At 43.6% G+C, this 16,326-nt stretch overlaps 1 protein-coding gene across 9 annotated transcripts in view; it reads right to left on the bottom strand.

The window, feature by feature from the left end:
* Nucleotides 1-3,656: 3,656 nt before the first annotated feature.
* LOC309631461 (uncharacterized protein) overlaps nucleotides 3,657-16,326 on the bottom strand; it is a 133,608-nt gene continuing 120,938 nt past the window's right edge. For 2 of the 9 annotated variants that reach the window (XR_014246259.1, XR_014246266.1), the window contains 2 exons: nucleotides 5,037-12,919; nucleotides 3,657-3,798 (listed from right to left, as the gene is read on the bottom strand). Coding sequence is in view for 2 of the 9 variants with exons in the window: in XM_082397938.1 (XP_082254064.1) it covers nucleotides 11,110-11,129; nucleotides 12,854-12,919 (86 nt within the window). In the remaining 7 variants the exon portion in view is untranslated. The remainder of the gene's footprint in view (nucleotides 3,799-5,036; nucleotides 12,920-16,326) is intronic. The other 7 variants (XR_014246265.1, XM_082397938.1, XR_014246260.1 and 4 more) reach the window with 7 other exon arrangements.

Raw genomic sequence — 16,326 nt, 5'->3', positions numbered from 1 at the left:
TACTGGCAGTGCCATCGCTCAGGCTTGGGGGAGGGCAGCGTTTAAGAAGGGCACTTTCTCAGACAAATCTCTCTTTGATGGAGAGGTCATTACTATGTCATAACACTTGACCATTGAAAGGGCCTTTAGACTTTGATCCAGCAGTTCTATTTCTAGAAATCTACCTGGTTGAAATACCAGCACAAAGGTGCAAAGATAATGCTCACAGCTGTTCACTGCAGTATTATTTGTAATTAATAAAAGCTGGAGGGCTTCCCTGGTGGCGCAGTGGTTAAGAATCCACCTGCCAATGCAGGGGACACGGGTTCGAGCCCTGGTCTGGGATGATCCCACATGCCGCAGAGCAATTAAGCCTGTGTGCCACAACTACTGAGCCTGTGCTCTAGAGCTCGCGAGCCACAACTACTGAAGCCCGTGTGCCTAGAGCCCGTGCTCCGCAACAAGAGAAGCCACCGCAATGAGAAGCCCACGCACCGCAATGAAGAGTAGCCCCCCGCTCGCCGCAACTAGAGAAAAGCCCGCGTGCAGCAATGAAGACCCAACGCAGCCAAAAATAAATAAATAAATAAATAAATAAATATTTAAAAATAAAAAAATAATTTTAAAAAAGCTGGAAACATGCAAATATTCGTCAACGGGGGAAAATGAGTAAATTAATTTTGGTAACCTTGTCCCACTGCATAGTGGCCCATGATGTGACCCTTAAAAGAATAAGATAGGGCTTCCCTCGTGGCGCAGTGGTTGAGAATCTGCCTGCCAATGCAGGGGACACGGGTTCGAGCCCTGGTCTGGGAAGATCCCACATGCGGCGGAGCGACTAGGCCCGTGAGCCACAATTGCTGAGCCTGCGCGTCTGGAGCCTGTGCTCCGCAACAAGAGAGGCCGCGATAGTGAGAGGCCCGCGCACCGCGATGAGGAGTGGCCCCCACTTGCCGCAACTAGAGAAAGCCCTCGCACAGAAACGAAGACCCAGCACAGCCATAAATAAATAAATAAATAAAATTAAAAAAAAAAAAAAGAATAAGATCTGCATGTATTAACACGGTATATAATCGATATATTCATGATACATAATTGATGAAAAAAGTGGGTTTGAAACAGTATGTGTGATAGGAAATTAGATATAGCTACATAACAAAATATACATATATTAAAATGTATGTATGTATACATGATCACAAAAGTACATATTAAGAAATACCATGTAGGATGAGCCTCTAATTATTAATAATGGTTACCTCCAGGGGAAGGACTAGAGGAGGAGAAATGGAACTTCCATACTTTCTACATTACAGAATTGCCAGAACTTTTTACAATGAGCATGAATTACTTCTATATTAAAATAGCTTTTGAACTAATTTTTACAGATATTAGACATTGTAAATATGTTAGTGCACCATAAATTAATCTATAAATAGATTGTTCTCCCAATGAAAATTCCACAGGGTCTTTTTTTGGAATCTCACAAGCTGATTCTAAAGTTCATATGGAAAAATAAACATACTAGAATAACCAAAAATTTTCTGAAAAGGAAAAGAAATGAGAGGAGACAAACCCTAGCAGGTATTCAAATGCACTGTCCAAACTACAATAATTAATAGACTCAGCTGGAGAGTAACCCGTGAATAGACAGGCAGATCAATTCAACACAAAAGAGCCCAGAAATAGACACAAATGCTTGTGGAAAATTTTTATGGGATAAAGGTGTCCCTTCAAACCAGTGGGGAAGAACAAGTCCTTCAGTAAACAGTATTGGAACAACTGGGTTGCCAGCTTGGGAGAAAAAAGAACTGAATCCCTCATTCGATCCCTACACCTAATAAATTCCAGGTGACTCTAGATAAACGTTAAAGAGAAAAACTATAAAAGTACTAGAAAAAAGTATGAGCGAATATGAGCATATTTTATAATAAAGGAATGGAGAGTAGGACTCAGACATCTTCGGGGGCCACTACTCTGCCTGCCCCAAAAGGTACCACTGAGCTGGTGCCTCTTCTACCCCGGGCACTGAGGACACACCAGGACAGCAGCCACACAACCCTTGCCTCATAGAGTTCCTATTCCAGCTGCGGGCGTTACAGAGCCCAAGCTCATTCTGCTCACTGCATGACAGGCCCGTAAATTGGGAGACAAGCTGTTGCAACAAGGAATAACGCTTTTAATCGGAAAGCTAGCAGACCGAGAAAACACACTAGCGTCTCAAAAAAACCATCTTCCCTCAGTCCGAATTCCGGGCTCCTTTTATACAGAAGAGCGGAAGGGGGCGGGGCCACTGCAGCACCGACCAATGGCTGAGCGGAGCTGCTACAGCTCGCGCCTGCCCCGCCCCTATTACAGGGGGAGGGAGGCAATAAACGAAAACACAAATAAAATAAATCATGTTAGATGGTGATTAGTTCTATGGAGAGGTACAGAGCAGGAAAGGAGGCAAAGCTCGTGAGTTGAGGCTGAGTGAAGGGATTTAGAGCCAGGAAGCCCTCACTGGGAAGGGGACACTGGTCTGGAGGAAGAAAGGGAACAGCTGTGAAGACACCTGGGGGGAAGAGCATTCCAGGTAGAGGGGACAGCAAGTGCAAAGGCCTTGAGGCTGGAGTGCATTTGATGCATTCACAGGGCAGAAGGTGACAAGTGGGGCTGGCGGAGGGTAAGAGAGATGGTAGGGAAAAAGGCCAGAGAGAGTTGGGAGGAGGTCTTTTCCTTGGAGTGAGACAGAGCCTCTGGAGGAATCTGAGCAGAGGCTAACAAGATCTGCCTTCCTAAAATTCTGTTCAAATGCAAGGGAGGAAGTCAGGAGGTTATCGCGGTAATCACGGTAGAAAGTGATAACGTGGTTCACGGTACTAGCAGTGGAGGTGAAGAGGAGTAATTTGATTTTATGATTTGACAGGATATGACATACAGCCAGAGCTACAGATTGTAGGATGCGAGAGAAACTGATAAGTCAAGAACGACCCTAAGGGTTTTGGTCTGAGCAGTTGGAAAGATGGAACTGCCATCACTGGAGAAAGAGGTTCAAGAGAGAAGTGGATTTGGGGGCGATAATTAGTTCATTTTGGGAAATGTTAATTTTGAGATTCTATGTTAGTGTTAATAAATGTTCATAAAATGTTAATTTTGAGACATCCAGTAGAGCTGCCAAATGGGCATTGTAAATCCAAATCTTGACTTCAGGAAAGAGGGCTAGAGATAAAAATTGGGAGTCAGAGAAATGGCATTTAAAAACGTGAGATTGAACAATGGGTCACCCGTTGGCAAAGGCAAGGTTTGGATCCAGATCTTGGTCCTGCCTTTGTACATTGAAGATTTGAGGTGCAGAACTAGCTGTATTCCTTATCCTTTGTTTCGTTTAGAGAGCAGTTAATTTCTATTTTTCTTTTTTTAGTAGGGAAGTATTTCATGTTCAATTTAGAGACCAGACACCAGATAATAAACACCAAAAATGTAAATGACCTATAATCTCATTAAGCATAATTGCTCTTAGCCATTTGATATATTTCCTTTCAGACTCTTGCTAATGTATATATTTTGTATGTCACACAAAGCCCAAAAAGTATTAGTTGGTTTTGCCTTTTTATAAAAAAAAATATGAGAAGGGAAATGCGGGGCCCCTTGAGAGACTCACCTGGTGAATATCCATCCATGAAAATATCATCACTCTCTCCAAGGCAGGCTTTCTGCCCAAGATGCCTCGTTTTGCACAAGTATGGTCAGTGCCTCGCCTTGGGCTGTGCGGCCACTCGGCTCTGCCATCTGCTGAGCAGATGAGGAGCCTGGCTTTCTGACGTGTACCTGTGGCACCTGGTGGATAAACACATAAATGGGTGCTTGGCTGGTGTGACTGTCTTGTGTATAACAGGCCTCACCACCATGGGGCTTCCACCCGTAGTTGGGTAAGTGAGAGGCTCGTTCTGCGGCAGCAGGAAATTTACTTCCTTACACAACTGTGAGGTTCAGGAAAGGGTATTCAGCAGCGGTTTCACAGTGGAGAGAGAAAACCCTTGGGAATTCATTTTGTCTTTTCAGCTCCCAGAACATCTCATTCAGAGAGGAACTGTCATCTTTCTATTCCTGACCTAGTACTAAGGCTCAGAACCAGTGACCTGCCTGCATTTTGCCTGAATTTCTTGCAAACTGAGGCCAAAGAAAGAGCAGCTGCTCTATAAATACTGATTTGTGAAGGGAGTACAGGGTGAGGGGCAAAATCTGGCCCCTCTCCTGCTCCCGCACACACACCTTCCCCACTCCACGCCCCACCCTTCCAGCTGCTCCCACCAGGACAAGGGGAAACTGTGACATGACCATAGGGGCCCCAGAGTCAGGATTTTTATCACCATGGCGATCAGTCACCTCTTACAACAATGCCCGTAAGACACAGCCTCACGCACCCCTGCCAGAGCCTGACATGATGTGCTGATAAAAGCATAGATTTTTTTAAAAATATTCTTTTTTTTTCTTTTTCCACGCTGTGTGGCATATGGGATCTTAGTTCCCCGACCAGGGATCGAACCCGTGCCCCCTACATTGGTAGGGTGGAGTCTTAACCACTGGACCACCAGGGAAGTCCTATTCTTGCTTTTTGACCAAGTAATCCTACTTTTATATATATATATAAATTTATGTATTTATTTTTGGCTGCGTTGGGTCTTCATTGCTGCGGGACGGCTGGGCTTTCTCTAGTTGCAGTGAGCGGGGGCTACTCTTCATTGCGGCACGCGGGCTTCTCATTGCGGTAGCTTCTCTTGTTGCGGAGCACGGGCTCTAGGAGAGCAGTTGCGGCTCGTGGGCTCTAGAGCGCAGGCTCAGTAGTTGTGGTGCACAGGCTTAGTTGCTCCACGGCATGTGGGATCTTCCCAGACCAGGGCTCGAACCCGTGTCCCCTGCATTGGCAGGTGGATTCTTAACCACTGCACCACCAGGGAAGTCCCAAAACCACAGATTTTAGAGGCAGCACACCTGGGCTCAAATCCCACCTTGATCAAGTTACTTAATCCCAGACTTGGTTTTCACACCTGCAAAATTGGGATGATAATACCCACCTGTCAAGTCTGTGGGGCAAGACTAAATAAAATGTCTGCAGATCCCCTGGTCCATAGTAGGTCACAGCAAATGTTATTTCCTGCTCCTGTTCATGGAGACCAGCCTTGTTGACGTGGATTCCCTCTCTGCATGCTCCTTCTGGGGACCTCAGAAGGTCATCTGGCGATACACTTCTCCTTTAGCATCTTCAATAGTGCTCTAGAGAGGGAATCACAAGTCATTACCTTGACATTTGCAGTTGATACTAAAATAGATGTGAGGTGAAGTGCTAAGACTGAAAGTCACAGTTCAGGGCCTGAAGAGGGCTCAAAATGAAAATGACCTAGGGGAAGAAGTTCATTTGGGAAAATGTGAGTAACTCTCTTCGGAGGGAAGTGTAGCCGCTCTCCCAAGTTGCCTCAACAGCACCAGTCAGTGAGGAAGGAGGAGTGTGGCCAGGCTGGGTATTGAAAAGTTGTTCCTGTCCCGGGGTCTGAGGGGTCTCGAAGGGTGAGAACTGCTGAGGCCTCCAGAAGAATCACGTGTGTGGGTCCCGAGAGGAATGCCTGAGCCCCACTATTATGAATGGCTTCATCAGGTAATCTCACTGTCATTTCAGAGTCCTCCCAGAGGAAATGGGAGGCAGGAGATAAGCCATCTCATCCTTTTCCACCTAGGTGTCGTTAGAAGATACACAGTGGAGAGCAGTAGGGAATATAAAAGCAATTTCAACTTAAAGTCAAAGCTTCTAGTTTCAAGATAATTTCTACAAATGAGTATTAAATACAGTGTGACAGGTGGGATAAAGGCCAACTCCTCAACATGGCCTGCTATGCCCTGCGTCCCTCCTATGTCTGCCCCCTACCAGCTGCCCAGAACCTTATTCACATCCTAGAACATGTGTCTCTCACACTTGTGCACCTCCACAAAAGTCCTTCATTCCTCCTGATTTCAGCTCCAGGGGTGAATACCGGTTGTGTCCAAGGCCAATCCCAGTGGTCCCATTGCCATGCTGGTCATTGGTTTGGGTGTGAGCTTGTAACACAGATCTGGCAAAGAGATGGAAGGGAAATGTGCTGGGGGAAGAGGGGATTCTGGGAAAAGTTTTCCCACTAATTAAATTTTATCTTTTTTTTTTTTTTTGGCCACACTGCGCACTTGTGGGATCTTAGTTCCCTCACCAGGGATTGAACCTAGGCCCTCAGCAGTGAGAGTGTGGAGCCCTAACTACTGGACCGCCAGGGAATTCCCTTTTCCCACTAATTAAACAAAAAAGAACATTAAACAAAAAGCTCCTCTCATTCTGCCAGACATTGTCATGTCTGTGTGTGAAGCCTGGAACCATGGCAGCCACTTTGTGACAGGGAGGGAGCTAAGCTGATATAATGAGGACCACAAAGTGGAAAGATGGAAAGAATCTGCGGTTTTGACAACATTGTTTGAGCCAATGGACTACTCAGCCATGGCAGCTGTTCTACCTCAAGACTTCTTGCTAAGTGAGGTAATACATTTTTCTTATAGTTGTAGCCACTTGAGGTTTTCTGCTCATTGCCACCAGAAGTGTCCTAACTGATACAAGACTTGAAGTCAATTTTCAATGTTCTAATTTAATCATATAAATAGTCACAAGGCTAAATCATCTTTCTCTGAATCTTCTAGATTGTTTTGTGATGGGTTGGGGAAAATTGAGGGCACCATGAAGGAGGAGAAGCACAGTCTTTCTTGGCTGTCCATAAACTGAGACTAGCATGTGCCTGAATGATTGTTTGTTCCTGCAGAGATGGGTAGTTACTTTTCTACATTTTACTAGGAAGTGTGTATGTATGTGTTTTAAAAATGAAGATGCACTTGGACAATTTTAAAAGATAAGGACATGAGGGAAAAGCTAAAGGAGCTTTTTTTTGTGAGAGGTTTAATGGAAGTCTATACTTGGAGAGTCAAGGCCTTTTTTCTACCATGCACAAGAGCACCTGGCCAACGGGGTGAGTGGACACAAAAATCCAACCCACTCCTGGCACAGGCTGCATCTACCTGAAGGAAGGGGTGCATTTTTTCTAATCTGCACAAAGGTACCATAAGGGCTAGTGGTAGTCTTACGGGCAATACTGTTTCAAGGCCGGTAACAAAGTGTGGCATAGAGGTCATGAAGCAGATAAGAGGATCTATGTCCATATTTTGCCCACAACTTTTCTAGAAGTCCAGGAAGTGGACTTCAGCAATAGCAGGAGAGAGCTACTTGGAACAGATGTTCTTGAAACCTTCAGGAGCATACCACTGTGTCTGAAAATTGCTTTAAATATTTCATCACTGACCAGGTGTGATTACGTGTGCTAGTTAGTTCAAGCATCATCTCTAAGTATGTCAGTTGTCCAAAGTAAGAATATGTGTTCCAGGGGTGATCAGTTGGCCTTACATCAAAAGAGCCATAACAGTGTTTCTGATATCAGTCTTTCCTTCAGTGCTTTGCTAACTGGAACAGTGAATGTCAGAAATTGCTTTTTTTTTTTTTAATAACTTTTTTTTTTTTTTTTTTTGGCTGCATTGGGTCTTCATTGCTGCGTGCAGGCTTTCTCTAGTTGCGGCGAGCGGGGGCTACTCTTTGTTGCGGTGCGTGGGCTTCTCATTGCGGTGGCTTCTCTTGTTGCGGAGCACGGGCTCTAGGTGCGCGGGCTTCAGTAGTTGTGGCTCGCGGGCTCTAAAGCGCAGCGGGCTTCAGTAGTTGTGGCTTGTGGGCTCTAGAGTGCAGCCTCAGTAGTTGTGGCGCACGGGCTTAGTTGCTCCACAGCATGTGGGATCTTCCCGGACCAGGGCTCGAACCCGTGTCCCCTGCATTGGCAGGTGGACTCTTAACCACTACACCACCAGGGAAGTCCAGAAATTGCTTTTGAATGATGAAATTAGCAACTTGTTGACTAACATGATTCATGCTTAGAAATGCATTCTCATTTGGTAAAAGAAATGATATTTAAGATATGTAGGCTGGACATAAATTTTAGAGACATTTCCCACTCTTTATAGTCAGGAAGAAAGAATCTTGCACCCTAAGGAAGGATTGTTCCTAAATGGTCCCGTATCCAGCCATTGTTTCTGAGGATTCCTGGTTGCCAAAGCCCACTCTAACCTGAACTGAATCCAGCCTCTGGAATGCTGAAGTCATCAGGGCAAATTTAACGGCAGGGAGCTGGAACTTCATTGAAATTACAGAAGAGGTTTTAGGACCATTTTGGTCCCTGCTGCTTGCTAATAAATGTTCCTGTAATAAGTATCAGCAGGGGTGGCAGAGTTTGGTCTGAGACTTGTTTTTATTATGAGAAGATTGTGGAGGTCCACTGAAATCTCCCCAAACCATCCCTGAGGTTAGTTTTCAACAGGGCACCATCCTCAATGGCAATACACAGTGAGGTTCCTTTAGAAAGTTTTCTTTTTATATTTATTTATTATTTAATTTATTTTGGCTGTGCCGGGTCTTAGTTGTGGCATGCAGGATCTTCATCGAGGCATGTGAACTTCTTAGTTACGGCATGCATGCAGGATCTAGTTCCCTGACCAGGGATCGAACCCGGTCCCCCTGCATTGGGAGCATGGAGTCTTACCCACTGGACCACCGGGGAAGTCCCCCTTTAGGAAGTTTTGAGAGCAGTGGATTTTGTCCTGGGGGAGCCAGAACATGAGGGACAGACGTGGTGAATGGAAGAGAAATAACATGGTGATGCTGCATGATCATCTAGTGGACAAACAGATTTCTAAGCACTCATGAGGCACACCTTTAGAAACTTCCAGAAATAAATAGAAACTAAGAGCTGCTGATATCTCACAGTACAGCTGGCTAAGGCTCAAACAATCTTAGTTTGGGCATTAAAAGCAAATGTAACTTCATGTCCTACCTACATACTGGAAAAGTCCAAAATACTAGTTACATCCAGTGAAACTAAGCATGATTATATACAATACAGCATTTAAAGTGTGTAACGGTTGCAGGTATAAGCCATCCTGGAAAAAAAAAAACAGTTGGAAAAATCCAAGAGCAGAGGTCTTGGTCCAAGTTATGGCTTCTGTGAGGTTTAATAGGGACTTAGTCCCTTTTCCTCTACTGGGCTTGTGAAGAAGTTTTATCTACTACTTCTGGTGATTTTAGGTGCTATCTTCCTGGGAAGGGGAGGAGAGGAGTGGGGTGGTAAAGCTTGTTGTGTCAAAGGCTTGTCATGGGGACCCTCTAGCTGGTAGTTTGAAATGACAATTATGGAGAAAACTGGGACATTTGGGGGCTCCTGGATTTCCATGTTACCTTACGAGGCCATTTTGATGGGGCGACTGTTCAGGAGCACGGGTACTGCACGGAATGAGAACATTCACACAGGCCTTTGGGGGGCTCAACCACAGATTGACAGGAGATCCCTAGTGGCCTGCGCCATGGAAGGCAAAACGGAACATTGGATAAGTCAACTCACCAATAGGTATTGAGCTCTTGTTAAGTGCCAAGCACTGTGGCAGTCACTGTGACCCAGTCCTGCTATGAATAGTCTTGTTAATAGCAAAGGCAAAACAAAACATGTTAGGATTTGTAAATCAAGTGGGGAACAAAAGCTGATGCCTTCAGTGTTTTTCATTCTAGCCAATTTGTTTGCACCAATAAGTAGAACAACCTCGAGCTTAATGCTTACTTCTCCTGAGCCTTGATGTACCCTCAATTCCCTCTTCCTCCCTTCCTTTCTTCTCCCCAGTAATGAAGAATTTTTGAGCATCTAATGTGTTTCAGACACTCATGCTAGATTCTGAGCATACAGAGATAAAAACACAAGTTATGGCCCTTACGGAACTCATGATCTCGTGTGTGTGTGTGTGTGTGTGTGTGTGTCTGTCTGTCTGTCTGTGGGAGGGTGGCGGTAGAAAGAAATAGATAAACAGACCATTAAAACACAACTTGATAGGGAATTCCCTGGTGGTCTAGTGGTTAGGATTCTGCGCTTTCACTGCCGAGGGCATAGGTTCGATACCTGGTCAGGGAATTAAGATCCCACGTGCATGGCGCAGCCAATAAAAACAAAAAACAAAGAAAAACTTGATAAATACTAGAATAGTGAGGCCTCAGGTAGCTCAGAGGAGACATATCAAACTCAGAAAATTTATGTCAAAGCTATAAACAAGCTCCCTGGAGGTGACGCCACTTGAGCTAGGTCTTAAAGGACAAGTGGCCAGGGTGGAGGAGAGGGATGAAAGGCCTTCAGGTCAGCTGGCAGCATGTGCAGTACGTGTTGTTGTGACTGCAGGAGGCCGAGGAGGGGCTCCAGGGAATTCAGCTTTCGGCAGCCGGGACACAGGATGCACCGGGGAAAGGATGGCAGCAGAGCAAGCTGGACTTTGGGCTGAGCCCGGATCACAGAAGAAACAACTCAATCCTGAAGGTGACAGAAAGTCAAGGGATTTAAAACACAGAAGGAACAAAATATATTTTTGTTAGAGGAGGTCGAGGACAGACTGCAGTAGAGAAGAAAGACAGAGACAGGGGGACTTCCCTGGTGGTCCAGCGGTAAAGATTCCGCCTTTCAACACAGGGGACGCAGGTTCCATCCCTGGTCGGGGAACAAAGATCCCACATGCCGCGGGGCAACTAAGCCCGAGCGCCACAACTACTGAGCTCACATGGCTCAACAAGAGAGCCCACGTGCTGCAAACTACAGAGCCCACGTGCCCTGGAGCCCGAGTGCCACAACTAGAGAGAAACGCGAGCAGACGGCGCGCCGTAACAAAGATCCCGCGCACCACAACGAAAGATCCCGCACGTCTCAAGGAAGCTCCCACATGCCGCAACAAACACTCGATGCAGCCTCCCCCCCAAAAAAAAAAGAAAAGCAAGAGATAGGGTTGTGACGGTTGTTTACGGTGTAATTTTTAAAAGAGCCCTTTCAGGTGTATTTATCCATAACATCAGCCTACTCCTATAAGTAGTCTATAATTAATATTTTTAAGTTGAAGTCTCATTATTCTCTAGTACTGGTACCTGAATCAAGGAATGTTACTTGTCATTCCCGGGGAATCATGTTGCTGGGCGACTCTCCATCCGTTGCTTCAACAATTCTTCAATGGTTCTTTGCTTCAGAGAGAAGGCAACACTACTGGGGTCAAAGAAATCATAGCTCAGCTTTAATTGTCAAACTGATTTGAAGGCCACGGTGAAGACAATCATATTGAAAGCTGGGTTTTACTGAGTGACAAAGGTATTTTCTAAATTCTGAAATTTTCCCTTTAAATAAGAAGTAAAGTTTGGATTATAGAGAAGGGAAGAACTTGGATAAGGGCAAAACATTTGAAAGAGGAAAGGGAGAGGGGGTGAAAGGTCAGATACAAATGTCTTGCTTGTCTTGTGGGGTGGAAACTTCCAGAAGGGGTGTAAGGAACCCATTGTTACATTTTGAGAGACCTGAGAACACTGGGGTTTTATGTCAGAGGAGACCGCAGGGCATTCAAATAAGTCCCACATTGGGCAATGGCCCTGCATTGATGCCTGTAAGGAGTGATAGAGCAGCTTCATTCAAGAGGAGTTAGTGGTCCCAGTGGACCCCAGTCTACATGTCACATGCGGAGGCTTGAGGAGGACCCATAAGCACCAGTAGTGGATGAGAGAATGCTAAGAAAACTGGTAGACCAGAGGAAGGCTGGGAATCAGGAGGAGGAGGTCACAGAACATAGGGTCTCGTGACTAAAGGCTGTATCAGGAAACTTCGGCTTTAGCAGTGATTCCCAGAATTCCAGCCGGGACCCACTACTCCTCAGCATCAGGGGTACAGTTGGTCCAGTGACCCTGTAGGATGAGGGCCATCTCGTGGAAGGCAGGGGAAACCCAAAGCCCCCCCCATCCCCTGCACCCAAGTGCCCAAGGAGGAGGGAGATACAGCCCTGAGGCAGGAAGTGAATTTGAATCCACTATTTACCCCCAGCTGACAATTTTAAACTGGAAGAGACTGAGTTAAATTAAAAAAAAAATTTTAGGTGTCTTCCTCAGCATGAGCAAGAAGGGCATTGGTCTCAAGCAGGATGGGCTCAGTTCATGAATATAAGGTTACTTGGGTTTTTTTTGCATCTGAGTTGTAGTGTGTAAACTTCTATTCTGCTTTACCTGTGTATATCTCACACACACACACACAAACACACAAACACACACGCTTATGAATTCCTTCTCTAACAAAAATCGTCATGTCAAAAAATATGCTCCAAAATAGCAGACAACAGAAGATCCTAGGGAAGGTTGGCTTTCAAATGAAAAGGCTGAGGATTCATTTACTTTACAGTGGGGGAGGCAACAGAGTGCAACGGTTAAGACCATGGAGCCCGATGTGTAGTCTTCAAACCCGGGTTCCACTTGGGCAAGTCCTTCATATCTCAGTGCCTCAGCTTCCTCCTCCGGAAAATGGAAATAATAATCACACCCACTTCACAGGCTTGATATGAATACTAACCGAGTTTTATCTGGAAAGCATTTGGAACAGCTCCTGGCATACGAGTGGTGCCCTCTTAGTGTTTAACAAACAGACTCTGGTCTCAGGATCTCAAACTCTTGAGGGACTTGTGATTGAAGGCAGGGTCACATGTGAGATGGTGATTTAGAATAACAAATGTCAGCTTTTTATCCAGACTTCTGAATCTGGGCAGTTCCTTTGGCCATAGCCCTTCTTTCCCCCTAACTCTGTCTATTCAGTGGATATAAGATTGTTTTGTCTGTTTCTGACACTAAAGGACTGTGAAAATTAATGAGGACGATGTCTGTGAAGTGCTTTGAATTTTTTAAAGGAAAACTGAATAAAAAACAAAAGATAAGAAAAATTTTGAGGCACTTTTTCACCGTCTTTAACATTCAACTGTTTCATCATTGTTGTTTTTCTTCTAGGGCTCTCTATCGACTTGCCAGCTGAAAAATGAGAGAAAGAGTAGCAATCAGAAATACAATATGTTTCATGAAATGTTTGGCATTTAAATCTCTCATAAAATATAGAGCTGAATGGCCTACAGTATATTTTAGATATATTTGCTGGTAGACTTTTAAAAAATTTCATCACCGTGGTAGCATTTAACACACAAGAAGGAATTTCTCTTAGACCTGAATCCAGAAAATTAATCTAACACCTGTTTAAAAATAGAGACGGTTACTTTCTGCTATGTCCTTTTCTCTATTTTTAAAAGCCCACTACTTGTTCATTCGCCTTCCCCAGATGTTAGCTGGGAAATGGAAACCTTTTTTTAAAGCCTAGCTAGAAGAACTCACAGATACACAAAAGTGTTGATAGCACCATAGGTGCAACTTACATCAAAATCTCACAGAATTCAAAATTTTAAGGATCTGTTGTTGCCACTTCATCTTCCATTATTAAATGCATAGAAATCACAAGGTGTGTACCTGTGAGAATTTCGTGAATTAACAAACATCTATAATGTAGAACTCATGCGGGTGACATTTAGGTTTTGAGGCAGAGCTAAATTCAGGTTTTTCAAAGCTTGGTCAGCTGTTCAATACAGATATTGTTTTTAATCTAGTGCTATGATCACTTTATCACATAAGCATGTTTCTTGAAATGGCAGGAAACTTGAGGTTTGAGATATTTTTAGAAGGCGTAGTTCCTATAATCCTCCTAGATGCAAATATGAATTACACTCAGCTGGATCCACCACCATGATCTAAAGCAGTGTTTTTCAAACTGGGTCATGGCCCATTCACAGGCCCTGAAATCACCTTATGAATCAAAACCAGCATTAAAAAAATTAGAAGATAACAGAAAACATAATATCATAGTAGTAGTGCATCTTATGGGGAAAGAGAAAGCTTTGTTTCTGTGTGTGTGTGTGTGTGTGTGTTGGGTTATGATACACAGTGTTTCTCAGGGTGAGCCAATAAAATATATTTGAAAGCTGCTGATCTAAGATTACTGTATGCATACTTCTTAGCCAATATAAACTACTAGTAAGAGGAAATCAGTACACACCTAATGGAAAAATAATTTTTCAATAAATTTCATAGACCTTGAAATTATTCACAGCCTCTAAACCAGTTATTGCACCTCTGGATATTCATCTTAAGGAAATAATCCAAAATTCAGACAAAGATTATTACATAGAAATATTCACTGCACTGTTATTCATTGTACTGGAAACCCCTAACAGCTTAAGTGCTCAATAACATAGTAATAGTTAAGTCAATTTAGAATATGAAAACTAGTTGAGTATGGCATCATCATTAAAGGCAACATTTTCAGAGGATTTATAGTGATGTGGGGAATGCTTACAATATTAAATAAAAAAGGATTCAAACTTGCTTATACTCTATAATCTTAAGAACTGCAAAACTTGTTAAAAGAAAAATGCTAAAATAGTGGTTTTCTGAGTTGAGTTATGGATAATTTTCATTCTGTTTTTCTATATTTTTCAAGTTAACTACAGTGCACGTATATCATATCTATTGTCTAAGGGAAAACACGTGTTTCTTTAAAAACAAGTTCCCCCTTCCCAGGATAATAGTGTGTGTTCTTATCAGCCAAGTAGCAGTGCTTTTGCAAGGATGCTACCTTGGTTGACTCCCCTGTTGGTCCAGAGAGAGTAATATTTCCCTTCTTTCACACGTACATTCATAGTGTAATGACTTTGAAGATTCCAGTTCACACTATTCCTGGGAGATTAGTGCCTGCCCATGGGTGATCTTCCTTTTCTCAAGACCAGCACGTCAGTTTCCTATCCTTGCTATAACAGATTACCATCAACCTGGCAGCTTAAAACAACACAAACTTCTTTTCTTACAGTTCTGGAGGTCGGGAATCCAAGATGGTTCTCACTGGGCTAAAATCAAGGTATCACCTGGCCTGAGATCCTTCTGGAGATTCGAGGGGAGAACCTGTTTCCTTGCCTTTTCCAGCTTTTACAAGCCACCAGCATTCATGGCCCCTTCCTCCATCTTCAAGCCAGTGGCATAGCATCTTGAACTCTCTCTCTCCCTGCTTCCATCTTCACATTGCCCTCTCCTCCAACTCTGACCCTCCTGCCTCCCTTTTAACAAAGACCTTTGAGATTACACTGGGCCTGCCTTGACAATCCAGGGTAACTCACTATCGCAATATCCTTAATTTAGTGATATCTGCCAAGTCCCGTTTGCCATGTAGTAACTTATTCACAGGTTTTGGGGATTAGGACATGGACATCTTTAGGGAGACCATTATTCTTTCTACCATCACCAGGTTTGACAAAACAGCTTAAAACAGGGGCAGGATGGGGGGAGGATCATCTCTCTTGCATTACAGATAGAGTGGCTTGAAAACTGCACTGTGCCCAGGTAGCTGCCCCAGTTGTGTGTGGACCCATGATTTTCCCCCAGAGGACAACATCCATTAATAACAGGATCTGTCACTCAGTCACTGGCAATAGCCAAAGGTTAGCCAAAGAAGAGATGGTTTCCAGCTTTACTGTTACTATGCAAGTCTAAGCATTTCAGAAATGTAGACAAGGTGCAAAAGTACACATAAATAGATGCTAAAGGACCTGCAGGGTTTTTTTTCTTTCTTGTAGTTGATTTCTAATCTCACAGCATTGTGGTCAGAAAGATGCTTGATATGATTTTAATTTTCTTACATTTACTGAGGCTATTTTTGTGGTCCACCATGTGATCCATCCTGGAGAATGTTCCATGTGCACTTGAGAAGAATGTGTATTCTGCTACTTTCATATGGAATATTCTATAAATATCAATTAATTCCATCTGCTCTAATGTGTCATTTAAGACCTCAAAATGGGTTAAAGACCTAAATGTAAGGCTGGATACTATAAAACTCTTGGAGTAAAACACAGGCAGAACACACTTTGACATAAATTGCAGCAATATCTTTTTGGATCCACCTCCTAGAGTACCACAAATAAAAACAAAAATAAACAATCATGATTCCCTTCTATCATTGTCTCTTAGGCTATTGCTATGTAGATGACAGATGAGCCAGAAAAGGGAGATTATGAGCTCAAAAAATTCAGAGGTTATTCTAACTCACTTCTGTTTTTATTTTAGAACTTTTTTTTTAATTTATTTTTTATTTTAGAACTTTTAAAGTTCCTCAAGTAATACCACACTGTAAAAAATGTTAGAAAATACAATTAAGCAGTAATAAAAGGAGTGTTGTTTGTATGTCACGTCTGGTTCTTCAAAGCTGAATACGGGGACTTCCCTGGTGGCCCAGTGGTAAAGAATCTGCCTTACAATGCAGGGGACTCGGGTTGGATTCCTGGTCAGGGAACAAAGATCCCACGTGCTGCAGGGCAACTAAGCCCGCGCACCACAAATACTGA

This window comes from Balaenoptera borealis (genome assembly GCF_965194805.1).
Source record: "Balaenoptera borealis genome assembly, chromosome: 6".
Taxonomy (NCBI): Eukaryota; Metazoa; Chordata; class Mammalia; order Artiodactyla; family Balaenopteridae; genus Balaenoptera; species Balaenoptera borealis.
The sequence above is the reverse complement of the archived record's forward strand: the minus strand, read 5'-3'. Positions and strand labels throughout refer to the sequence as shown.